Source organism: Sphaerodactylus townsendi, linkage group LG08, assembly GCF_021028975.2.
Source record: "Sphaerodactylus townsendi isolate TG3544 linkage group LG08, MPM_Stown_v2.3, whole genome shotgun sequence".
In the NCBI taxonomy this organism is placed as follows: Eukaryota; Metazoa; Chordata; class Lepidosauria; order Squamata; family Sphaerodactylidae; genus Sphaerodactylus; species Sphaerodactylus townsendi.
In genome coordinates this window covers 28213987-28241414 of record NC_059432.1, presented here as the reverse complement: position 1 = coordinate 28241414, position 27428 = coordinate 28213987, and the positions used below count along the sequence as shown (strand labels likewise).

The following is a 27428-nucleotide window of genomic DNA, read 5'->3' as shown; positions in this document are numbered from 1 at the left end:
CTGTAAATTGTAATATTTTATGGCTTCTGAAAGCCTAACGTGATTTTATTTTACCATAAACTGCTAAAACCACCTGCCAGAGATAGTTGATGGCGACTCTGGACACATGCTGGGGAGAAATCAGTAACATTTCTGACTAAACTGAGCCAGGAGCTTGCTGGGCATTTTATTGTTTTTTTTTTCTAAGAACACTATTGACCACTTACTCTGATGTAAGTGCTGAGCCAGTGTGGTGTAGAAGTTAAAAGCAGTGGACTCTAATTTGGACAGCTGGGTTTGATTTCCCACTCTTCCACATGAGCAGCAGACTCTTCTCTGGTGAACTGAATTTGTTTCCCCACTCCTACGTTCCTGCTGGGTGACTTTGGGCTGGCTAGTCACAGCTCTTCAGAACTCTCTCAGCCCCACCTACCTCAGAAGATGTCTGTTGTCGGAAGAGGAAGGGAAAGGAGTTTGTAAGCCACCTTGGGTCTCCTTACAGGAGAGAAAGGTATAAATTCAAACTCCTCTTCTTATGTACAACGATACATTTATTTAAAAGAGGCAGCACTGTTTTTATTTGCCCTGTCCAAGGAACTCTGGATGACACAACACTATTCCCTTTATTTTATCCCCACAACACTGTGAGGTAGATGAAGTGAGAAAGTACCTGACTCCAGAGTCACCCACTGATGGCACAGTGGGGATTATTTTAATCTGGATCATCCTAACCCCAGTATTCTAGCCACAATACCATGGACAAACACCTTTAGGTAACAGAATGATTATTCAGGTACCAATATAGAACGACTGAGTCTTCTGTGATCCGTGCCCTTATAGAACTTTGTATCTAGGGCATGAAACGGTGTTTTGCAATAAGATACATTGCCCAGCACCCATATTGGGCTGAATTATATGTTGGGTCATATTCCAAAATTATCCTGAATAGCTCCTGTAGTTTCAAGCAGACCAGTTGATGAAAATCAAGGGTCTCAAGAGGTAATGAGAATCTAAAAGCACAAGGTTTACCTAAATGATTTTGTAATAGGGACACTCTAATTTATTTTCCATCCTTCTATGCAGTTGGGGACACCAGGGCATCCCATGAATACATCCTCTAAAGGAAGCCTCTTGAGTCTGCATGTTATGTAGATAGTGAGAATGCATCACTGTGCTGTTGTGTGAAAATATTTCATTCTATTCTTCTCTTTAAAGTGTTTTTAATGTGGAATATTATCTGTCAAGTTAGTGAACTGTATAGTTAGGTCTGTATCTTTTTTAAAATGCCAGATGAAGGTGTCTGAGAATCTTATGTCTTTAACCGTACCTGAAAATTAAGGATGGTATTGATGGTGGATGCTGGCGCAGGTATAATTATGTTCCTTGAAGGTAATTCTAGGCAGAAAGTAGACGGCCACTTTTTGCGCAGTTTCCATGAAATTGGAGATTCAGGTGTTCAACTGGCACAGTTGCCACTTAAGCAACCATTGTTGGGCATCTAAGACTTTTACTATGCAGCTTTAGAGAATAGAACAACCGTTTGTTATGATCCTGCCACTCAACTGCAATTTGTTAGTGTAAATCTGGAGAGGACCATAACTTCAGTCTGTTTCTTCCCTTCACAATTGATTGGCATGCAAAGGCCTCTAACAGGCAGGGCAATTCCACACAAGAACTGTGGTGATCAAGCAGATGTTAGAGGTATTATTACAGTTAAAATCTGTACAGTGAATGTGTGTGTGTGTATAGGTGGGGTGGGGGGAATCAGGCAGCCATCTCAGATTTCATACAGTTCTTTCTTCAGGCATGCTGACCTATCCCGGTTTCACAAATACCTTAATTCAGGGGAAGGAGAGGGTATCAGATTCATTTTCCTAACTATCCATGTTTAGATTTGCAGATCTATCATAATGAAGACAGAAAACCCTGAATGAGTTGAAACAGGTTTTTTTTACTCATGTCCAATAAGCAACAAGTATGGGTGCGTTTGCCATGATACTTAAGGAAAAGACTGTCATAGTTTACAAGAGAGTTTACAAAATTACTGCTCAGATTCTGTAGGGCCTAGATACGTTTTGAGCACACATTATTTGGTTACGTATACAACATGTGCACCTGTGCATATTTAGAACTTCAGTTTTAACAACACTATCCATCTTCGTCTAGGTCTGCACATGGCTTCCTGGTAATAGGACACAGCGGCTACTGCAACGTCTGGCTTCACATCACTTTTTCTCGTAGTAAAACCACTTGTCCACTGGAGTTGGCAGAAAAGGATGAAGAAGAAATACACCTTTACTATCATTACAGATCTAAAACATATATAAGGTATCACAACCCACCATGACAATCTGGAATGACATCAAAGAAGCCAGTTACACAAGGTCCAATTTCCTTTTAATCTGCTGCCCATAAGTTTATAAAAGGAGAAAGTAGAAGCAGCAGTACTGAGCCTGGTGGAGCAAAGTGGTCAACTTGTAGCATTGCAGTCAAAAACTCTGCTGACGAGCTAAGTTTGATCCTGACAGAAGTCAGTTTTCAGGTAGCTGGCTCAAAGTAGACTCAGCATTCCATTCTTCTGAAGTTGGTAGACTGAGTACCCAGCTTGCTGGGAGTAAAGCGAAGATGACTGGGGGAGGCAATGGCAAACCACGTGTAACAGTCTGCCTGGTAAATGCCAAGGTGTGACATCACTCCATAAAGCAATAATGACCTGGTGCTTGCACAGGGGACTACCGTTACTTGTAAAAGCAGCAAATCAGAAACTTGGAACCCATGGAGGGAAGCTTTGCTTGGTACAAAACACATTTGTATCTGACGTTACGGAAGGCAGACGTGGCTTAACACTTATGGGCAACTGTTTTTTTTTTTTTTTAAGAAGATGAACAGGGAATAAGTAATAAAAGCAGGCTGGAGAAACTGGGTCCTAGACCAAGGATGTTCAAAGTATTTTAATATTGACACCCTGTGTCTTAGTTTATGAAAAGGTAAATATTGAATGATTGTCAATTCCTAGTTTTAAGCACTCCTGCAAACAAAGATGGAGATCTTACAAGTTATAATTAATTCCTGGATTTCTAAGAGACAACATCCCACACCATTCTCAGACTGTCTAAGTTCAGGAAGCTTACCATCAGCTGGTATTGGATTGGCAGATCCACAAAGTGGTACCTGAAATGGAGACCACATTGAGTACAGAATTATTGTTCTAAAAGGGTAACCGTGGTAGTGTCTTACAGAAAAAAATAAATAGGTCATATATAACCACCCATCATTAACAATATGTAGGTTTTACTGCAGAATTAAACTGTTTGCCCAGCAGTCAGCTCCCCATACTAGTGCTAACTGGAAAACAGCCAACAACTGCTTCAATATTTGCTGTATATTCGCTGTATAACTGCACGTTTGAAGAGTGTATCGAAAAGAACATCTGATGGAATCTTATAACAAAATGAATTCCTGGGATTTAAAAAACACTGCATTTCAAGTGCCAGTGAGAAAAAAAATGTTCTAGGATAAACTAAAGGCAACAGAATTGTAATTTGTCCCCTGTGATTACCAAATTCTTAATATGTTTTCAGCCACCGCCTTAATGTGTGCCCCTGTGACAGAAAGGGAGTCTTGCTTTAATTGCCCCAGGGCATAGGTAGGCCTACTTGTTAAATCACCCAAATTCTGCAGAGCATCCTCAAGATCAGTGGTTCTCAACCTGGGGGTCGGGACCCCTTTGGGGGTCGAACAACCCTTTCACAGGGGTCGCCTAAGACTCTCAGCATCAGTGTTCTCCATCTGCAAAATGGATAAATGTTAGGGTTGGGGGTCACCACAACATGAGGAACTGTATTAAAGGGTCACGGCATTAGGAAGGTTGAGAACCACTGCTCAAGATTAAGCTTGGGTTTCACTTTTTAAAAAAATCACAGCTAAGCCTCTGAGGATGCTGTATTCTGTAGCAATACCAGAGTCAGGAGCTTATCAGTACTAGTGTGGAATCATAGAATAGATACTGCCCCTGCCAATTAGAATGGTACCCCAGCACATCAGGGGTATCAGAGTTAACCAGAATTGCTTACCGCTTCCACAACAGCCTTAGCAGTTGCTTGATTGCAGTGGAAAGGACTGTCTGATAAAGTTGCATTTGTGCTAGAAGAGAAACACAATTGTAAAGATAAGCGACTTTTCTCAAGAGTACATCTCTCCACATGGGGATCTTGAAAAAATGCCTGAAACATTTAGCAAGACACAATCAGATATTTGTACTGAAAAATGCATGGATCTATGGCAACTGCTTCGTAATGTGCACACAGCTTCAGCAGAACAGTAACTTACCAGTTCATTTCTCCCCCATCTTTCTTTTTATATATTAGAGCTTTCCAGCATTCATGAGTGCCTTTGATGATGTCTATCGCAAAATCCTAAGATTTTTTAAAAAAGAAAATAAAGTTCAGTGCCTCCTGCAACAGTGCATCACGTGCACTGTTAAGAATATCTTCTGACATAAGAAAACTTTCAGATACATTTTTGTAAACACAGAATTCTGCACTGTCCCATTCCAGTTTTTCCCCAACTTTTCCAGCCTTCATATTTGTTTTCTGTACATGTCTGCTTCATCCTTTTGGATTCTGAGCTTGTATAGAAAGGGCCCCTTCCCCACCAAAACAGAGACACACGCTATTTCAGGTATTCTGAGTACAAACATATGCTTTGATTCCTTGTAATTTTTATCAATGCAGAACAGCAACAGGCTTAAGCTGTCAAGCTTTGACAGGCTTTTGGCAGCATACACAAACACGTACCTTGTCTTTAAATTCTCCGTTGAATGCAAACTTGTTTTCTGGCTTCCCATCAGGCACCTTATATCTTCTAAACCAATCCACTGTAGCTTCCAAGTACCCAGGTTTAAGCCTCCTGACGTCATTGATAGCTGACCGGAAAGGGGAGAGAAGCACGTATTGAGAATCCAGTCCAACAGGTGGCATTAAGCATCTCACTAACAGTATCAGTCACTGTAGACTGGAGGGTACGTGACCCAGATTCAAATGCATTCTCTCCCCACCAAAAAAAGTATGTTTCTTAATATCTCACTTTGTAACCCACCCTTCAGAAATTCACAGTTCCATTCATATAGCAACTTGGGAGGTGTTTAAGAGGACAGACAACTTTGCAGAACTTCTGAAGCACTACTGGTAGTATTTAAAAAATAATCACAGAGTCCCAAAATGTACAAATCTATAGTAGTACCGGTATTCTGATTTCTCAGCAGTTGCTGAGGGTGACAGTCCCACTTGATCACCACAAATTGTCCACACGATAGTGATCCAGTTTAAGGCATCTAGCCACATGCTGTCCATATCAATAATTCTTGAAGGATAGAAACCCAAGAAGCAAGTACACCCAGCAAAGGATAATTTTAAAATAAGCTGCTTCTTACAAAGGTGGTGCTGTATGTATGGACACTGACTTGGAAGTCCTCCCAGTGCCAAGTGAATGGGGTTGGGTCTAGGTACAGAAGTTTCTATAGCTTACAGTACCAAAAACATCTTTGATTAGCCTCTGTCTAGAAGGGTCTCCAGATAATGCCTGCTCTTGCAGCAGACAACCCAGATCTGGGATCTCTTTTCTGGGATATGAAACCTCAGATTCAGTGACTACAACAGTTGGCTCAAGTCCTCCAAATCTGATCTGGTTCATGTGATGGGGATTCCACAGATTTTCTTACACCTTCTTTATGCATGCAAATTCAGGAGGAGAAAGATTACCATTATCCCCTTCCCATAAGATTTGGGGTCCGGCAGTGATAACAGCCTGTGACATAAAATATGCTGCTCTCGTTAAACAAGCATCACACCCGCGTTGCTCTGGACAAAGTCCTCAGCCTGCCACAGTGAGCATTTAAAGGGCTTTTTTGTTTATAAGGGGTGAAAGCAAAACACAAAAGACTCCCTCTCCTTGCTTCTGGGATACTCACTGTCATAACTTGCAGCTTCAGGGTCTTCAACATTGATTGCAATGACCTTCCAGTCGGTCTCGCCTTCATCAATCAATGCCAGCGTACCAAGGACTTTCACTTGAATTACTTCTCCTCTGCTGCACACCTAAAGCCAGAATGGTGTAGTGGTTAAGAGTGGACTGTGATCTGGAGAACCAGGTTTGTTTCCCCACTCCTCCACATGAGTTTGCTGGGTGACCTTGAGCCAGTCACAGTTCTCTCAGAACTCTCTCAGCCCCACCTGCCTGACAATGTGTCTGTTGAGGGAAGGGGAAGTGATTGTGAGGCGCTTTGCTTAAAGATAGAGAAAACGGGGTATAAAAGCCAATTCTTCTAGAGGAGGAACACTCTCCCAAACCTCAAGTTTCCCTGTCTAATAAGCCAAAATAGCTTAAAGAAATGGAAAGAAGCTTAGCTGTGCTATGCATATGATGTGCAGCTGTCCAGCAACATGCTGAATGGTTATCAGTTCTGCCTAGAGCAGGTGTCCTCAAACTTCTTGAGCTTGTGGGTACCTTGGAATTCTAACATCAGATGGTGAATGCAATCAGAAAACGGCTACTGTAAGCAATGGAGCCATATACAGAAGAGGCTCACATACAGGGGACAAGAGGAGTAAGTACCGTGGGAAAGAGTAGCAAGGGAGAAAACCAACACTGTGCCAGGAAGGTGTTTTCCAGTACTATGGTGCATGAGTATCAAACTTGGAACTAGTGTTATTGTGTTTGTGAGCTTTTAAAAAAAAGTAATTGCTTTTGCACTATAGCAATCTATTACCACATATCTATTTCCATTTCAAATTTTAGTTCTTCTGAACTCAGTTTTCATTTTTTTTAATGTGAATGTCTATAACATTTTTCATTGCAGAGATATCAAGGAAAAGACCCCTTTTTGGTCCCTTTGGTCCAGCTTTGGTCCCTTTTGGCCTGGAAAGGGATGGGGTGGAGAATGTTCGAGACAACTGCAGAGATATTATTTGAAAGGTGATCTTGTGGTATACTGCATGTGTGTGAACTAAAAAGGAATGGCAAGTCACCACGGTAGCTGCAATGATCATGTATCAAAGAAGAAAAGAAGGGGGTTGCACCAAGGCAAAACAAAGGCAAGGAAAAAATAATCAGAGGGAAATGAACTCTTCAATAAATTTCCAACCCCTACACATTTTATGTGCAGCTTGGCCGGGGGAATATGATAATAGAGAAAATAACACAAAATTATAAGCATATGTGTTAAAATTATATAGAAAAAAAATATACATAGGGCAATTCACAGAGCATGTCCAGAGTGTAATATCTAATTACATCTAAGTGTTGAGAAAATTAAAAAAATATACTATGTATTGTAAATTTACAAAGAAGTCACATTTTAAATTAACATCAATTAGTACTGAAAAAACATTTGACATCCACTAACACATCTTTTTACTTTATTATTTTGTGTTATTTTCTGTACATGAAACGTTTAGAGGTTATAAAAATTCTTTAAAAATCCATTTCCCTCTGCTCTGTGCACCATAGACCCAATGCAGGGCATGCATGCAAAGGAAGAGTCAGCAAATAGACAAGTTATAAAACACCCAAGCATAAGCTCTGTCACCAATACGCATGCCTCTGCATTCACAGCAAACATGAAAGCAACATGAAGAATCCTTACTTAAGAAGCTTATGAAAAGCTCTCCACCTCTTTAAAGTTCCATTATGGCTTCCTACACAGACCAAGTTATCAACCACTAATAAGAACTCATGAGCTCAGATCACAGTTTGGTCATTTATTCCTTAACGCTCGTCTCCCATGTTGCTATTCCTCCACCCACACTCATATTCTGTCCCCTCTGGAAGATGCCAGTTTGCAATTCCCATTTTGTGCAAAATACAGCTTATACTTTTGGTCGCCAAGCAAATCATTTTGTGCAAAGCTATATTTTTTTCCTGGCTCACAGGTTAATGACAGGGAGGCAATCCAAACACGACAGGGAAGTGAAGGGGAAAAGCGTATCTCTCCACCTAAACCAGTTATGACTTTACCATCATATTTCATTATAGTACTTTAAAGATAAGCTTATACCAACAGTTTGGGAAGCCAAATTCAATGAAACATTCAGTGAAATGAGAGTTACACCTGCAGTGTAAGAACTTGGTTACCTTGTTTCCAATTTCACAAACATCAATGGGATCATTATCTCCACAACAGCCAGTATTTTCATCTTTATGTCCAGGATCTTCCCACGTCTAAGGGGGGGAAAACATCAAAGTTTTAAATAAGTAGACGTGTGCTGCCTTATCCCTGACACTGAGCAGCATAAACATCTATTATTTTACATTATCAAAGAAGAAAGCTGTTACGTTGATATGTACCAGGGGGCATACATTGAAACATAGAACCATAGAACATACATAGAACCAGGGGGCATACATTGAAAATGCTGGGGGGAAGAATTAGGACTAATAAAAGGAAACACTTCTTCACGCAACGTGTGATTGGTGTTTGGAATATGCTGCCACAGGAGGTGGTGATGGCCACTAACTTGGATAGCTTTAAAAGGGGCTTGGACAGATTTATGGAGGAGAAGTCGATTTATGGCTACCAATCTTGATCCTCTTTGATCTGAGATTGCAAATGCCTTAACAGTTCAGGTGCTCGGGAGCAACAGCCGCAGAAGGCCACTGCTTTCACATCCTGCATGTGAGCTCCCAAAGGCACCTGGTGGGCCACTGTGAGTAGCAGAGAGCTGGACTAGATGGACTCTGGTCTGATCCAGCTGGCTTGTTCTTATGTACCCCTCCACCAAGTTGAAGCCTTCTAAAGTAGCTTTGAAATTTCCTGCTGCAAATTCACAGCCACTAAGAACAGCTGCCAGTAGCAATTTCTCTTGTTAGAAAGAAGGACCTAGGAAATACTTATTTCAGACAAGAGACAGGCCTTTTCCTCAAGTACATGAAGCATTTGATACTTTGGCACATGAAGTCTAGACAAGCATAACAAATAGACAGGCTCATGTGAATGAAAGGTCAAGAGACTTGCATGAGACACACATTTGTGTACGTTTAGAAGAGCTGCAGCTTGCAGGGAATCGGGAGGAATAAAAAAAGGCTAGGGAAATAACGATCTCACTTGCCAGGGGAAACTATCATTCCTGATTGCTTTAATAGAAACTGACCCAACTTCCCTTTAGGTCAGAAGTAGAATTGTTATATATTTGGCAAAACTCCCAACCCAGAAACATTTTACACAATTGGATTTTTCACAGTATCCTTGCAAGCTCAATTCAACTGGACTCATAAGACTACCAGCTTAAAAGCAGTCAAAAGTATTCTCCACAGGATCCAGAAAAACAACATTTACATGAGCAAGGCAAGTGAGAGGAGATTTTGCAACCGGATTTAGGAAGCCTCGGAACATGTTAGAAGACAGGTCTGGAAGTCTAATAAAGATGTCCAGGGGTTGGAAATGACCATGCCAACCAGTTATAAAGATGTGCCTGACAACGTCATCAGTCTTGTTTTCCTCACATGAAACATCAGAGCATCTTACAGCAGGTAGAAACCCACAAGAACACTGACAAAGATTGATAAGAGACAATGAGCACAAACATCTTGGATGTAAGTTGCTTGAAGCCGTTAACAGGCCACAGTTCAAAAGCTGGAGCTACATAGTTGGTTGGATCCAATCTTGGCCATTCCCTTCCTTATTATAGCCCCAATGCCACATGACGTTGTCCATGCAGGCCCTGAGACTCTAAAAACACACTTTTTGCTGGTCAAAGAGGGTCTCCTCCTTTCCATCTTTTACCATCAGTAGAAAAACTGGTTGGATTTAATCCAGTGTGACACAGTTTCAGAAGACAAGGTTTCCTGATTCCACGGGCCACCAACATAGTACCCACAGATTCCTTTCCTGGTGGCAACCAAGAGTTTTTAGAAAGTAGTAGGTGGTGTCAAGTGGAGTTTTTATCCAGCAAGGATTCTGACTCTGCAGATTTTTTAAAAACCTTGCTTTGGCAGCAGCTGCTGCCGCAGCACAAGGATCTTCACTGTGGCAGCCATTTTTGTGGCTGGTTTTGCTTCCCACAACAGCCGTTTTACGGCAACCATTTTGTGGCTGCACCCACCAGGCTATATCAAAATTTCAAAGGCACCCACAAGCTCAAGAATGTTGGGGACCCTGCCCTATTCTCTTTTGAGAGAGCTCAGTTAATGTTCTAATCATGCACAGGTGTCAAACTCGCAGACCTCCAGATATTATGGACTACAGTTCCCATCATTCCCTGCTAGCATGATGCTGGCAGGGGATGATGGGAACTGTAGTCCATAACATCTGGAGGCCCGCGAGTTTGACACCTGTGATGGTTCAGTCAATATCTAGCCTTCCCTTTTAGAAGCATTAGGTACTCAACAGAATTAAGATGCTTCAGGTGTTAGGAGAATGGGTTTCTTTGCAGCCACTGTGTCTGCTTAAGCATAAAAAACCTGCTTGTTTACAACATTCAGAACACTCTTCCCTTTCTCCCGAGAGTCTACCAACTACTCAGCTGTGTAGTGAAAACAATTTCCCCCTCATTAGTGTTAGGAAAAGATCAGACAGACAAAACTTAGTTTTCCTAACTTGGTGCACTGAAATATAGCACTTCCCAGAGGCATCACAATAAACACTAATGCTCAACAACTAACAAGAGAGAACAGGAACAGTATTTTAATGTACCTGTGGAATAGCACCATAATTCCAGATATATCCCCTGTGCGGAAATACATTAGCAACGTAACGTAGCTTTCCTTTCTTCACATCTTGCTTAATTGGGTTTAAAGGATCTTTGGTCGCAATCTGAAATGAAATAATTCACTTTGTGTGGCACTCATAGAAGAATCAATAAGTAAATCCATTTACTCAATCCAAGGATGAGGCTTTTCATAAAGAAGTGGAGATGAACAGTCACATTACATAGCCAGATGAATAGCAGCTCTAAATACTCAGCCACTGTCTTAATAATGTTGAAGGATTCTGTTTCCCCGAGAAACACTCCAATATTTTGTACTTTATCATTTTCCTATTATTAACAAACCTATAGCACAAACCAATGCCTGCTTACTCTACAGAGAATCACACTTCATAGATGATTCATGGATTTACAGCCTCAGAGAAATTTCTGACATCGGTTCTTTGATCTGTCTAGTATATTTTTTATACAGCTTTCTCTCCAAAGAGCAACACACATGGCTGTCCCATGTCCATTTTATCCTCACAACAATCCTGCATGGTAGGATCGGCTGAGAGAAAGAATGGCTCACCCAATGACCCCTCTTTTCATGACAAAGTAAGACATTTCAGATCTGACACCTTGATCCACAAAGGCTACTTCTCTAGCCAGCACATGGATTTAGGCTGTTCCACAGGGGTATTTTCCCCTCCATGGAAAGCAGAGACACCTCAGATTAAAGATCCACAGGACTTTGGGCTCATTTTTGATCAGGTTTCCTGGCACTTCCAGGGATTTCCCCTCTAATCCAGACGGGGGGGGGGGGAGTCCCCTTTGTTAAAAGGGAATCTTTAGAGTGACCACAGAGGCCCATCCCATGTGAATACTCCCTTCATTGCCTCTACAGTAAGGGGGAGGCACAGCTGAGATCCACTTTCAAAAAGGTGGTTTTGCTGCCACGCACTCCCCCCCCCTCCCCGACCTCAAAGGGCTCCCCTGTTCCCTGCTGAGATACACTGTAATGTTACAGTGCATACAGGGGGTCTCGGGTGCAGTGAAAGGCTGGGGGGTGCAATTGCCACCTTTCCTACACTTTGAATAAGCACAACAGGAGGAGAGCGGCAGAGTCAGGGAGTGGAGGCCATTCTCATCCATTCCTACACTGCCTGACATTACTGCCATGGCAGGGATGAAAAAATGCACCTCTGCATGGAAGCAGACATGGACAGTGAAGCAGAATATTTAATAAAGCTAAATAAAGTATCATAACTCCACAGCACTCAGAACCAAAACGGAGCAGGGTTATATTATAACATAGGGAAGGTCTGGTCTGGGCCCTGCTGTGCTAAGCCATAACCAGCCAGAGTTGCCAAGCAAAATAACAAGTGAAAAGTGAAACTAAAGGAAACACTTTTTTGCCTCACGGGATAATGTTAAAATAACTGAACAATACATGAAGGGAACATCACCAAATTCACCATTCGCCATAATAGAACACTAAGAGAAAGCCAAGGCAAAAAGTACAGTTTCATCAAGAAATTACCTCCATCTTAGCATTAGTCCATCGAGGTACTTCCACGACCATGTTGAACAAATTCTGAAAAGAAGTCAGGAAGATATACACCATCACTATAAGCTAGACCTGAATACATAATTACAGAATGATCCTATACAATTGATAATTTTTCTTTTGCATAGCAAAACTGATATATTTTAATCATTAACTGGACAAAGCAAAGGAGTGAGCACGGGTTATTCTTCCAAGAACAGCGAAGGATGGAACCTTATTTGAAAAGTGACTATTTGATAATTGGGGGCAGCCTTGCCTTTGAGTTCCTTCCAATTCCAGTTTCAACTATTGACAGAACTGGGGTGGAACATGGGACGGAGATATAAAAATAAGCCCTACTATGCTAACTCAGGACAGCCGTTAAAGGTACATTTCCCTTTGTAGTTTAGTCTAGTACAAGAGTCCATTATCAAGTCATTAGCACATATTAAAAGTGTAGGGCTCAAAGTTTAAGGACCATTACTGTGACTGACTTAACTTGTAAAAGATTGTATGGCTTGCAGTGATTGTTGAGCTTTTTGTATTTACTTAGCAGTAATAAAAGCAGCGAACTCTGTGTTGTAAAACAAACCGACAACAAAATCTTGACAAAGTAATCATAAGACACCCCCCCACCCCCCAATACTGCAGCTCTGAACTGCTGCAAAATAATTAATGCACCCAGACGCATACACCCCAGCCACCTTTACACTCAAAGACCTCTATCATGCCTGGCCCTTATTTATTTATTCTTTCCATTTTTAACCCACCCTTTTGCAACCAAGGCAGGCGTACAAACAGATTTCACAACAATTGAATCCAGGATGAAAGAGAAAACACTTCTACTGCTCTCGTCAGATTAAATGCAGACTATGGACTACCTTGTTAGTAGCCTTCTTAAGCTGGCCAAGAGCCACTGTTTAGCTACCCCAGTGAACCCTCAGGAACTCATGCCCAGAGAGATGACAGAGTAACTAGCCCAGACAGAGGCAATGGTAATTAAGGTTATGCACACAATGAAGTGAGGGTCAGAAACTTATTTTGTTATATTCTGCTTCCTTCCCAATGAGGACCCAGAGCAGATTACATGGTTTTCTCTCCATGTTATCCTCATGACAACGCCAGTTAGGTAGTGAGGCCCAAAGTCACCAATGAACTACCATGACCAAGAGGGAATTCGAATCTGCATCTCCCAGATCCTAGTCCAATGCTCTAACCCAGTGGAACTTACTCCATGGCTCACTGAGAGCTACAATTGCAATTCCCATCAACCAGAAGAGCCACATGACTACCGTATGCCCTGTGGCTAACTCCAAACACACATGTACAATAATACAAAATATAGCCAGGCGCAGAGTGGTGTTACCCAGCTTTCACAGGTTGTGAACTTATTTCTAAGGAATCTCCACCAGCTGCTAAGAGTGTAACAGCACACAAATATCTTAAAGTAGCAATGGGGAAAATAATTTGGCTTAGCAATGCGAGAGGCAGGCTGGGTAGGGATCTTTTTAGACTATGTATACCAGAAATGGCTTGAAACGTATCTGCAGAGAATTCACAAAAGACCAAATTGCAGTTTAAATATTTTTATATAAATGTTGGTTCCAATCAATCACACAGTGAGAAGTCAAGGCACATACACACAGTTCCTAGTATATAGACAGGGAGGAAAGATAGGTGGGAAGATAGAATGGGATTTGGGGAAGCAGGGGGTCATATGTTACCTAAATCAGCTGAAGAAAGTCTAGAAGAAGGCAAGGATTCAAATGACCAGTATCTGAATCCAGGCAAAGGACAAATTCGTGTCTCAACCCAACCAGACCAAGAGAGGTACAGGGTAGTATTGAGCACTGGAGTTGGGGTCCTCAGTACTTTTATACCCTTTTGCCCAGGTAGGGGCGGGAGCAAGTGAGTTTTAAGTTTCATTTTCCTAAATTCTCTGGAACTTCCCATACTGGTCTTGCTGGCTTGAGCTAATCAAAAGCTCTTCTATTGTTCTAAGTACCCGGGACAATGGGAGTCAATTGCTCTTAGATTAAATCAGGAAGCAGAGAATGGCTTTATGCACAGTAACTCTTTGCAGCCTCCACTAAGGTTATTCAAATTTTGCAGAGGCTTGTGATTAGGAAGGTATTGATTGGTTTTGGGAGATTGTATCAATAGGTTGAGGAAATGCAAGGAAGCAACCATTTGTTGCAGAGCCATTTTCTGAAAAGGTGTAGTGAAATATAGCATCAGATACCAAGGAGGTTTTCAGTGTCTATTGTGTCAAAGTAGTTCAGTGAGGTGTGGTAATCAAGATCATGTCTATAGTTAATGAGGCTTCCAGATAATTGCCTGGAGTAACTCACAAATCCAACCAAACAGACTGTTTTGCCTTAGGCTTGCTCTCAGTTTGGACACTCTGCTATTCACCCATACAAACAAGGAAACTGGCATTTTGCAGCACATAGCATGAGAAACAATATGAAATCCAATATTGCATAAGGCAGGGTATACAGGGCAGGGTTACAGTGGGAAGCTGCAGTATTGCAGTCCAAGTTTTGCCCACGGCCTGAGCAGCCGGCTCAGTTGACTCAGACTTCCATTTTTCCAAGGGTAGTAAAAGGAGTGCCCAGCTTGCTGGGGTAAAGTATTGAGAAGTGGGAAATGCAATAGCAAAAAAAGTATGCCTAGTGAACATGGTGATGTGACGTCACCCCATGCATCGGTAATAACTACCTTTACCTTTAATATTACATATGTAGCTATAATATTTTTACCAGAGTACATCTACACATGTACAGGCATCTGGAGTGAGGAGAGTCTCTTTGCCTTCTTGCTGTCTCCACAGCATAAAGTCCAAAAGGTTGGGCAAGAGGGTGAGATTGTCAGGGGGTCCAAGGATAGCAAGCAGGTCACAAAGAAAAGGGAGTAAAACCCACCACTATCACCACCACCACTGTGGCCAGCTTGATAATTTCCCAGGTAACTGCTACCACTGAAGTTGTGGCTCTGCTTTCTCTTGTATGCAGCCAATTTGCTCTCCTCCCAGGTGCTGGGATGAGAACACAGAGGCTGCATGGTTGGGGGCATTTCTTGGAGGGGACAGATGTTTACTTCCACCCCAAGTATGGGGCCCCACAGGGAGGCTGACAGCTGACCCATCTTCCAGTCCCTCTGCCAACCACTGGAACCACCAGCCAACCACAAGTTCTGCCAGGCAATGGCCTTGCCAGTGGTGGGATCCAAAAATTTTAGTAGCAGGTTCCCGTGGTGGTGGGATTCAAACTGTGGTGTAGCGCCAATGGGGCTGGGCGTGGCACGACAGGGGCGTGGCCAGGCATTCCGGGGGCAGGGCATTCCAGGGCAGGGCTGTGGCAAGGACGCAGCTGCTGCACCGGTCCTTGGGCGGGAAACGAATGCACGCAGGCGCAGGCTGCCACACACGCTGGTGCACCTCTTGCTACACTGCTTCAAGTTCTGCATGCTACTGCTGAGAGGAGGGGCACAACTAAGGCAAAAATCACGTGGCAAAATCACCAATTAGTAACATTCTCTCGGCACACACAAATAATTAGTAACCTACTCTCGGGAAACTGTGAGAACCTTGCCTATTTTACTGGGACATGTGGCAGGAACCACAGTGAGAACAGTCTGAAGAGCCACAAGTGGCAAATCAAAGAGCCATTTTCAGCACCTAAGACACTGAGTATCATCACTTTAACCACTCTACCACACTGGCTCTACTTTTCCTATCATATTTTCAGAAATTTAAGATTAAAAAGATATGCCTCAGACAGAAATTCTGAACTACAAGTAAGAGACTCAAACAAACAACATTACAAAATGCAACCTTCTGTTCCACCCTGAACAAGGCCTATCTAATGTCTTACAGAAGGGCTCCCCAACATTTTTGAGCCTTCCACCTTTGGAATTCTGATAGAACATGGAAGGCGCAGCCACAAAATGGCTGCTGCAGAGGGTGGAGCCAGCCACAAAATGGCTGCTACAATTTACCTTCAGCCACACAGTGGCAATCTTTGTGCCAATGGTGACAGTTGCTGCCAAAGCAACAGTTAAAAATTGGTACAATCAATCAGATCTCCGATGGCCAATCAAAAGCCTTGCTGGACAAAAGCCCTACCTGGCCCTGCCTGCTTCCTGAAAACACTTTGAAGGTGCAAGGAAAGATGATGATGGGTGCCATGGGGCCCACGGCCACCACATTGCAGACCACTTCTGTGGAGCCGTGAACAAAACAGGAGAATAAGGTATGAACTGGCTTCAGCTTGATCAATAGCAAAACCTGTGGGGAAAACCCCGTTCTTCCTTCAGTAGGGGGAAAAAAATTAAGACAGCATCCATAAAATTATGCAGATATATGTGTGAAACAGAGATTCTACACCCCTTTGGGAACTTTTAGCTCCTGGAGCAACATAAACTACAAATTACATTCCCCAGCTGGTTGGTACAATTTTAGGTTTCAAGGAGTTTGACTTATCTGCCATAAACATTTCCACTTTAATTACATGTAAATGTATTTAATCTGCTTGATGAGAACTTTTATCAAGATCAGCCTATGGATGCAATGAATGTTGCAGGGAAGGAAGGCAAGACTGCATGGCAAAATAATCTTGACGGTGGTTATTTTCTGGAGGCAAGAGAAACTTTCAGACTAGACTATGCAAGTTTTAAAATTCTTACGTATGATAAGAAGCAGATTAGCTTTGCTATGCTTCAGACAATCACTAAATTCTAAAATATAGAAAGGTACAGAAAAACCACATTTATTTAAAAGAGTAAAATGAAAACAACAGCAAGGCACTGATAAATTTAGCAAACTGCAAGATACTTTAGAATCCTTCCAAGATCTGAAAAATAACAGGATTAGGGTGCAAGAACTGATTTAGCAATGATTAAATAACCTTTTCCGCTAAACTCGACTCCCTACCAACGCTGCTACTGAGCTTGTGCAGAACACTGAAGGCTGACCTGGAGAGCCATCCCTGCAATAAAGAGAGAAACGTGAAGTCTAGCTTTAGGGTGCATTATTTTGTCGGTAGCACAATAAAATGTTTGCTTTTATCCATTAACTTTTAGATTCCTGGGTCAATCAGATAAGCACCCCTCCTCCAAACAGGCAGGATTCTTCTCACACACAGAGGTAGTTCTGTGGCTGCAACAGGACCGCTGGCTTTCACTCCCACAGTTCATAAACCATCCAGTACAACAAACTTCTGCTCCCCCACCCCCACTCCAGGAGAGGCAAGCTCTGGCAAACGCTTTTGCTGCTGATCACAGTCACCAGATGATGCCTCTAAGCCATTTTATTTCTTTAAAAATTATCTTGATTACAGTCACTCCAATATTTGGACACATTGTGATGGCACAATTTTCTCCATACCATAATACTCATGATCCCTACATTCGCAACTCTACTGACAACTCTGCTCTTTCCCCTTTCCCCCTCATCCCATCTACGATCAATGCCATCTACGGTTGATGCCATTTGATTCTTTGCCACCAGGATGGATCTTTGTGTTGAGCCTAGAAATCCCACTTCCCAAATCATGTATCAAATATGAATTACTTGTCACACACATACATGCTTTTTTCACAATGGGCAACAGTAGACCATAAAAGGATCTCTCTTGATTTTACAAAGATATGTTGCAGAAAGTAAAGATCTTAAGGGTCTAATTTAAATTTTGACAGGGAATATACTGTCAAGGCCAAGCCAAATCTTGCTTCACATCTTCCCAGTAAAAAAATGCATGACACAGTTCTCACTTCTGCTCCAATTTACTGGCAGTTACTTGAAGAACTGTATGCAATAATCACTTTTTAAAATACATACTCCAAGGAGACAAGCACATAAACACCACTTTTTTGCCATTGTATTCAGAGGTTCATAGTAGCCACAGTAGTTCCCATATATTAAAAAACAGTTTTATAGAAAGTGAAAGAGAATCTTGAGACAGCATGTAGGAGTAACAAGGTTTCGCTGCACCAAAATTAACTGCCAATCAAAAAGTGACAAGGTATCTAGGGGAATGAATGAAATAAGATACATGTCACACACATACATGCTTTTTTCATGGTGGACAGAAATGGACATTAAATGTTAAACCTGTAATCATATACAAATTCACAATAAAGAAAAATGAGGTGGAAGAGAAAAAGAGCAGTACAAAACTCACAAGCAGATGAATCGTATAGATTCTCAGCCCTATCCAATAAAGTATACAATTCTGAATTGTTAAGAATTCCTAGGGAGTGACGAATAGCTATTACAGAGCCCTGAATGCAGGCTGGAAATGTTATAGCCATCTTCTTATGCAATTATCAATGGGAAGCTGTGACAGAAATGGCTTGCCTAGACACGGTTGTAGATTAAGAGCCAGAATCTCAGCCTCATCTGTGCATTCCACCCAGCCCAGACCCCCAACCAGATATACTGCTCCTGTTTTGATTCTCCTGGTTCTCCTGGTTTTGCCCTTATAATCACAATTCTGAATCCAGCTGGCTTTCTTACTATTTTCCTCAGTTTCTTTAAACCACACAATCAGCATTCCTCACTGCAACACATGTCCTCTTATCACACATTTCTCTGTAACTGAGCCAACTGCACATGCAATCAAGAAAAATGTGGCACCAAAGTCATTCTTGCAACATTTACAATTCAGAATGCAGCTTTACACTTATATGCATGGATATCTGCCTTTCCATGACAAAGATTTTAGCAATCTGTTCTGTTTGAGCAGCCCAAAAGTTGAAGGAACTCACCACTGTCAAAGTCCCTTCGTCCCACAAGAAGACTCAGAGGCCTCTCCACACGGGCCAATAAACATGCGTGTAGGGTAATGAAAAAACCGGGGAGGGGGGGGACTCCGGACAGATCCCACCCCTAAAATGAGTCTGCCCTGTAGACCTTAAAAGGAGTCTGCCCTGTGTTATTTCTCCCAAACTGGGTTTTTTTAGAATCGTGCTATTTGTGAGCCTTTTCAAAAATCCCAGGTTGCAGCTGCTTGAGAGCGATCGGCTGGGCAGGAGGCGCTTTATTCGCCTCCGTTTTCCTTTAAAAAAAATCACGACTTACATCTGAGTAGCTATTCAGGTGCAGAAGGTTGTATCATGAGACATCAGCATGGCTGTGGGGGTTCATTTGCGCATGCCTGCGTAGCTATGCATGGGTGGGAAGTAAATTTAAAAAAGAGAGAAGTGTCTCCATGCAAGGCACAACAGCAACCTAGATTGTTTCTGTGGACTCCAAATGCTGCCTGCATGGATGAATGTCAATGCGAAAATAGGAAATCAGGTTACTTTATCCCAATGAAACCCATTATACATTTGCTGTGTGGAAAGGACCTGAGGGAAGATCAAGAGCAAAATGCCCAGAACTGGGGAGTGAATCCTCAGTGCCCAGGGTAACGAGTTTCCACCAGCCCTGCTAACATTAGCCCTCACTGAGAGACCAAGGGACCAAGTCTCCAGCCTACCGTATGTTAATCAAGAAATCAGCCCTGCAAGATAGAACCTTGCTAGTTGAGTTTCGTGAACAATTACTTGGTAGCTGTAGCCAAAATAGGCAAAGACACTGGATTGAGATTGAAGCCCCAAAACCCAATAACGAACATCACAAGACTATAATTAATAAGGTTTATTAAAAGACAAATATAAAAAATAGTAAAACTAAGCAACTATCCTAGAATACGTAATCAGGCTTCAGTTCTTTGACCTGGATGTTAGACTGAAGATATAAAGTCCAGACAGAGCTCCAAGTCCAAAATTTAAGAAGCAGATATTTCAGCTGCATTAGGCTCAACCTGGCCAAAAAGAAAAAAGGAAGACCCAAAGGAACAGACTAGAATGAGTGGTCTTGTTTCATGACTACTTGAAGCTATCCTGGTCCTATGGTGCTAAGACACATAACCACGTACTTCTGCAGCTAGCACATAGTCACAGTCAAGTAACTCATCCCTGCCCAGAGTTACTTGGACTAATGTGTTGGGATCAGACTGCAAAACTCCATCTGAGTCTCTGGCCTTGAAGCTCCCAGGCCCACGACGACTGCACCTGTGTCTGACTCCATCTCGTCCCTGATCTCTCTGGAAACTGCGAGACAGTGTGACATTAATTTCCCAGAAAGGAGTCTTCAGTAACTTGACTAGGCCCAAAAGCCTGAATCAAAATTTGAGAGGCCAAGAAATGCCTAGACAAGGCCAGTTTCTTGGCAGCTATCCTTTCTACAAGTTAACATTTGAATAGTTTGCCACGCTGAATTATATACCGCCTCTGTGCACTACATGCCTGCTGAGATTGATAGAAATTTATTTAAAAAGTTCAGCAAATATTATGTACAAACATAACATTAGACAGGATGCTAGAAATAAAAGAAATGTAGTATCTTTGAATCCAACATAAGAAATGAGGAGAAATTTCTTTTTTACGTAAGAAAAAAAAAAGCCTAAATCTTGAGAGAGGCCAAGAAACACTTAGCACGTTTACAAGGAAAATGAAAGATGCAGAGAAAGCGTACGTTATAAGAACTGGACATGAAATATCCAGTTTCTCCATCTCTACTCCGACAGACCCAGCACTGCAGGAAGATTAGGTCACTCCTTGTTTCCTCCCATTGAAATTCAGGGACAGCTCAGAACTGCTTGTTCAGTGAAGGGAGTGAAAGGTAGAGGAGAAGCTGAAGAAGTCACTGACAACTTGAACTCAGGCAATAAAGAACTTGTTTCTCCAGCCTAGCTTGGAGCATACTGTGCTCAAACCATCGTCATTTTTAGTTTAAGATGTACTGCTTAAGAAAGATGCAGAGAATTGCCTTAACTGCCACATCAGGAAGACCCAGACAAACAGCACTTGCCCTTTTGATGGAAACCAAATCAAACTGGTTTCTACTCGCAAAATCCCCCTTTGCACTCTGCAAGAGAAACCAAAACCCTCAAGATATAATCACATGAATTATTACCTTAGGTGCATCTGCATACATTGGAATGTCATGTAATGGGGAGATGTATTGTCTTTTATTGTCCTCTGGAAAACAAAAACAAAGAAGTGATCAAGAGCAATTCCTCAGTTAGATGCAATATCAAAATAAGCCTCAAATACCATGGCTAGAAAGTTTAGAGAATTTGAAAACAAGGCCCGGCTTGATCAGTAAATTCTGATATCAATGAAACCAATGCTACAATTTGTAGGTCTTATAAAGTTCAACCCTTCCATCTTACACATAATACCTAGTCACTATGTCATGACGAATCAGTACTACCATAAAAATCTAAGACTGTCCTCTGCTCTGGATGCAGCCTCTAACCCAAGCTCATTCCTTTCAGATAGGAGATCACCAAGTGCCCTTTGACAAACACGTGTAATTTATAACACCCCCAACCGTTATTCAAGTACTTTCTCATTCATATCTGAGGCCACACATCATAATTCCATTACTCTTATGCCAAACAATCACAGACATCCCCAAATGATTTTCTGTACTAATAAACACACCTGTAAGAAGCATTTGTGAATTTGCCAATCACATCTGAGGGGTTTGGGGAGGGGGGGCAGATCTTCCCATATCCTTGTAGGTACGGATCAGGTGTAAGACACCCAGCAGAACACTTTCCATATGGTTAAAATATTCACAGGTGATGCAAGCACATACTGTATATACTGGCGTTTAAGACTACTTTTGAACCCTGGGAAATCATCTGTAAAGTCTGAGGTCGTCTTATACGCCGTGTACTCTTATATGGCGAGTATATCCCAAACTCTATATTTTAACTGGAAAAGTGGGGGGGGTCGTCTTATACACCCAGTCGTCTTATACGCCGGTATATACGGTAGGTTTTTACCATGCAAAACCATTCCCACACACTCACATGGAATACGGAAGGGGGGATTAGCTGCATCTAACAGAAATATTCTTTAAGATCTCCGGCATTTCTAGTTAAAAGATTTATTAGATAACAAATGTAGAAATGCCTAGAAAATGGCCGTTTGTCAATAAATAGGCATAATGGATGGCTTGATTTGCTATAAAGCCATCTGGAAAATTTCATTCTGATTTTGTAGTCAGGTAAAACATGTAAGGCTCATAACCAGCTTTTTGGATTCTCAAAGCTGTCTTAAGCAACAACAGTCTTTCATCTTTGCTCATAAGAAAATACCCTTGCATAAATTTCTTTTCCTCCTTTCATTCTTTGTTTACTGGAACAGGCAGTTCCTTTGCAGCTTGTCTCATAAAGAAAGTGAAAGTTATTCTCCCAAGCACAAGTTTATGGAAAGCCAATCCAAAGTCTTTGTTTTTAAAAATAGCAAAAAACCAGAATATTTGGCATAGCGTAGAAGGGAGGGAGGAAGTTGATGCAATGTCAAGATATAATCAGTAGAACTGCTTTGCCTTTTGAAACTGATGCTTTGATCAGGCAGCATTTCACAGTATACTAAATATTCATATGGCTTGTTTGTAACCTCTGCATTTTTAACTACTACTTGATGGCACACACTTACAATAGGAACTATGCTTTAGACAGTAAGGTCCATTAATTATACATTATAGGTACATCATCTCAAAAAATAACTTTTCATCAGAAAAAAAAACTCTACATGAACTTTATCAGACATCAATAGGAGTCCGACCATAAAAGCTCCAAAACAGAAAATTACTCTGACTAGTGTTAGACCCATTTTAGCAGCATGCATTATCTTAAATCCCACAGGATATTGCCCTACCAAGTTTAAATCTGTTACCCTCTCTGCAGAAAGATGTCAGGGATTGCTTCCTTTTGCTTAACTCAATGCAGGATCCCTTGGAGCAGACGACAATAAAATAACCAAGAAGCTGATTAACAAAATATAAAATAATATGCTCTAGGATGAGGGCCCAGAAAGGAAGTTGTGGTGATAGAAAGTGCTGTCAGGTCACAGCTGGCTTTTGGCGACCCTGTAGGACCCTGGCATGATGCTGGCAGGGGATGATGGGAACTGTAGTCCATAACATCTGGAGGGCTGCGAGTTTGACACCTGTGCTTTGGATTTTCAAGGAAAGAGATGTTCAGAGATGGTTTGTCATTGCCTGCCTCTGCACAGCAATCCTGGACTTCCTTGGAGGTCTGCCACCCAAAAAGAACCCAGGGCTGACCATGCTTAGCTTCCAAGATCTGACAAGATTGGGCTACCCAGGTCAGAGAAAGAAAATACGGAATAGTTACTAACCTTTTCCAATTCTAAAAGAGAAATTCCCATGAGCATAAGAGACTACAGATAAAACTTTGTGAACCATCTTTCATGTCACAGATACTTGGATGCTACCGATGCAAAGACCAAGACGTTCCATGAGAAAACTTTTATGGTACATCCTTGTTTAGAAAAATGGAAAACCAAGGCTAATTATGAAGAGTTGCCAGGAATCTCTCTCTACATTAGGTGGGTAGGCCACAAAGCAGTAAATGAATTTCTCTGTGGGTAAGTGTAAGGCAATTCAGGATGGAACAACAACTCTTAATATCAAACATATGCTACTGGGGTCTGACTTGGTTGGGCCTGAGAGATTGTGAGGTTGTGGCTTGATGAAAATGGCACCTTAGTGTGCAGCAGCAGTGAAAAAAATGACTGAGTCCTGTCTCTCAATAAACACAAGGAAAACACACAGGTGTGAACCAGGAAACAAAGGTGAACAATGGTGATGTATATAAGGAGCAACTGCCCTCTTATTCTGAAGAGAGCTGTTTGCTATATTCCTTTTTCCTGTCCAAGGGAATTTATAAGAATGCATGCCAAGACTAATTACTCAAAGAAAGGAAGACCGGGATTCAATTTTGGTATGAAGGGTAACTTACAGAAACAATTTAATGTCATCTCCTTCCCTTAAAACTGAAAGAGAATTCTGATTTGCAGAGCAGAAGAATAAGTAATGAATTCCCCTCATTGTGAAAGAGGGCAAAAAGGGATTGTGTAAGTTGGCCCAAAGCACTCCTTCATTCAAGCAGTTCAGTTCATTAATCAACTTATTTCTTCTGATCCAGTAAGAACACTTAAGCAAACATTTGTCAATGTCCTCTCTCTCCCACACAAAGCCACTTTTACCTTCACAGTGATAACTGAGACTCTGAGGGGTGTGGCATTACCGCGGAGGAAAGAAAATCGCCTTAAAGGATCATACTGTAGAAGGCTTTAGTTTTACAGCCACCTTCACTACTGATCTCTGGCAGTCAGGTCAGACTTTAAACTCACCTTTGTTTGTCATGTGGGGGAGGGTGGAATGGGAGCTGCTCACGAAGGGCTCGTTTGACAGTTCCTGCCACTTCACACAAGATATTTCCTAAGAACCCATTCCACCATTACAGATGGCTACTGCCCATAACATGACCCCATCATCTCTCCAAGCTAGCTCATGTCTTAAAGACATTCTGAAACGTGACAGGTCCTGATCCATTCTAAGCTCTCATAAAAGCAGACATTTTATACCATGATATGGAAGAAACAGCCAAGTTTACAGAATATGGGTTTGTGACCGTTTAGCTCCTTTTTTTGGATCATCCAGGAAAGAATGGTGTGTGTAAGTTTCACTTACATTACAAGCTAACAGCATCAAGTCAAGAATAATAATTAACGAATATGAAATATAAATGCATGAGTTTGTATATGTAGCCCAAATGGTCCAACGAGCCAATCTATACCACATAGACTTCATAGCAATCCTCGTTCCTTTTCTCACTAGAGGAGTGACAAAATTGAGAGTTCAACAGCCCTTTAATAGCTAAGTTTCAGGCCATGAGACAGAGCTTACTTTTCCAGATTCATGAAGTTCACATTTATGTGGTAAGATATACATCAGCTGCATGAAGCATATCTGCTTCACCCGCCTGACAATGGGAACTCAGACTCCCAAAACACTTAAGCTGCAATACATTTTGTTAAGTCTTTAAGGTGCTACTGGACACATTTAATTTTTTCTTGCCTGTTATTCCAGAGGACACCTGCTTTACAGCTTGAGGTCCCTCACACAGTCTTTCTGCATTTCTTCCTTCCTTCATTCTCTCATCTCCCTCTAGTTCCCTGAACAGGTGCTATTAGGCACCCAGTTCTCTCTTTTTACAAAGAATTACACAGGCACCACGATTTGTAAAGAGACAGAGATGAACTCAAGCCTGTGCTGGAAGCTACACATTCACACATGCAGCCAATTCTCAGCTGGCATCACTGGGTGTGGCATGCCCTTCCGAGCACAGGAGAGCAATCTGTGCACATGCTTACAACTATTTTTTATTGCATGCAATTGTTTTAAAAAGAATAATCTATGATTGCAGCAAAGCTACCTTAAGAGTCTTTTTCTGGACTTAAGCCAATATTTAATAAGCAATGTTTATGGATAAATTCAGAGGGCTAGCAATCTCACTCTGTTGCAAGAGTCTAGTGACATTTTCAAGCAAAGCACGTTAGTGCCTGAATGAGCTTTCATAAACTAGAAGCTGTTTGTTCATACTGAGCTTAACTTCTTCGCCACAGGGATAAAATTCTGTCAACCTTTGAGGCGCCACCAGAGTCCCACTAGAGCAATTATAGAGGTTACTGCAAACCGTAACACAATTGTCTGACTGCAGCCTTTCAGTATAGGGCGCACCTTCAATCTAAGCAAAAGCGGCAAAACAGAAAAGCTTTAAATAAAACAAGCTAAAGCAGGTCAGCCCGGGGATAGTCTATTTCCATTTCTCCCCCGGGCACCCCTCTCAACAGCCCCTCTATACAACGCATACAAACAGGGCAGAAAAGATAAAAGGGAATTTATAAAGGCTCCTGAGCCGGGCTTTGATCTGAAACCAGCAGGGCGATGCATTGCTGCGGGTGGCTCTTCCCCAGGAGAGGTTGCCTTTCTCCTCTCTTGGGTTTGCAGCAGTGGCCATCCCAGCGAAGCTTTTCCCGCCGAGCCCTCCCCGCAGGGACTCACTGAAGAACAGCCGGTACTCGAGGCTATTCAGGCAGCCACGTTCCTCCAAGCCGTAACTGGCCATGATGCCGGCGCCGAACGAGGCTGAGACTGGAGAAGGGCCAGGCGCGTTCGGGAGGCCGCCGCTGATTGGACAGGCGACCTCCCGCCCGTCACGGCTCTGCGCAGGCGCACACTCGCTGCCCTCTCGGGCTTCTTCATCCTGGCCGCCCAGCGGCTACAGCTCGCCGTACTGCGCAGTCTCCGCGGCGGGCCGATTCTCGCATAGAGATAAGGAAAGGCAAGAGTAGCGTAAAGTTCCGGTCTATATTTGCCGTCACGAAGGGCGACGTGGCTCCATTCATTGGGATGGCGGGCTTCGGTTTTAAAGTAGGTTTGTCTGGATGACGTTTCCTCCCCACACAGCAATCCCAGTAATGGTGAGACCCGCATTGTCTTCGTCAGCCTGCTCTACTCTGTAGGGTTGTTGTGAGGATAAAATAAAGGTTGATGTAGGACAGCCCGAGGTGCTTGGAGGAAGGACAAGATTAAAAAAATGTACTCAAAATATTAACGTTACAGAACTGTCCTGTGTAATTCTGCCTCCGTCTTCATTTCCACTCCCTCCTCTATTGCAATTTGAAGACAAGGCAATTGGACAGTTGATTATGCCTTTTCTATAGGAACCCGGTCAGTGGTTGGATCCAAAAAATTTAATAACAGGTTCCGATGGTGGTGGGATTCAAACAGTGGCGCTGCTGCACACACGCACCTCCAGTCCCTATTGGACGGGGAGGTTGCTTTAGTAACCCCTTCTCAGTGTTACCGCGCTGCTCAGGATAACACTTTCCTTACTCAGAGGTATCCCGCTCTCGGCAGCGCCCAGGAACCCAAGCAAGACCCGACAAGGCTCAGATAAATAAAAGAGATTTATTGAGATGCTGACCTAGGTGTCAGCACCTCCCTTCCGCACAACAGCTCTGCCGCCTAGCAGCTTTGCAACCCCTTAAGTACACTTTCTCCCGTCGGGGGACCGGGAGAACCAAAGACAGCCCACCACCATTCATTAACAAAATTCAACACAACCAATCAGACATTGCAACATGCAGGAACCAATCAGTGTCCGATAGGCATCCCCTTCTCAAGTTTCGGCGCCAGAGCAGGGCGAGGCGATAGGACGTGTTCACTGACGGGGAAACACAAAGGTTTTCTCCAGGTGTCCAGGGTCAGGGAGGCAGAGAGCGATGACGTGTTCCTCCTTTATCTGCCTGCTGATGGGATTAGAGCAGGGCAAAGCCTCGACGGA

The 27428-nt window shown here is 42.4% G+C and overlaps 1 protein-coding gene across 1 annotated transcript; it reads right to left on the bottom strand.

Moving 5' to 3' along the window:
• Positions 1–1910: 1910 nt before the first annotated feature.
• PPA1 (inorganic pyrophosphatase 1) lies at positions 1911–26299 on the bottom strand. Its single transcript, XM_048506191.1, has 11 exons — positions 26144–26299; positions 21170–21234; positions 12202–12255; positions 10667–10786; positions 8110–8196; positions 5948–6074; positions 4776–4903; positions 4309–4394; positions 4053–4122; positions 3111–3150; positions 1911–2236 (listed from the first exon to the last, which is right to left on the bottom strand). The coding sequence occupies exons 1-11, from the start codon at positions 26205–26207 to the stop codon at positions 2205–2207; spliced, it is 873 nt and encodes a 290-aa protein (XP_048362148.1). The 5' UTR covers positions 26208–26299; the 3' UTR covers positions 1911–2204.
• Between the last annotated feature and the right edge of the window lie 1129 nt (positions 26300–27428).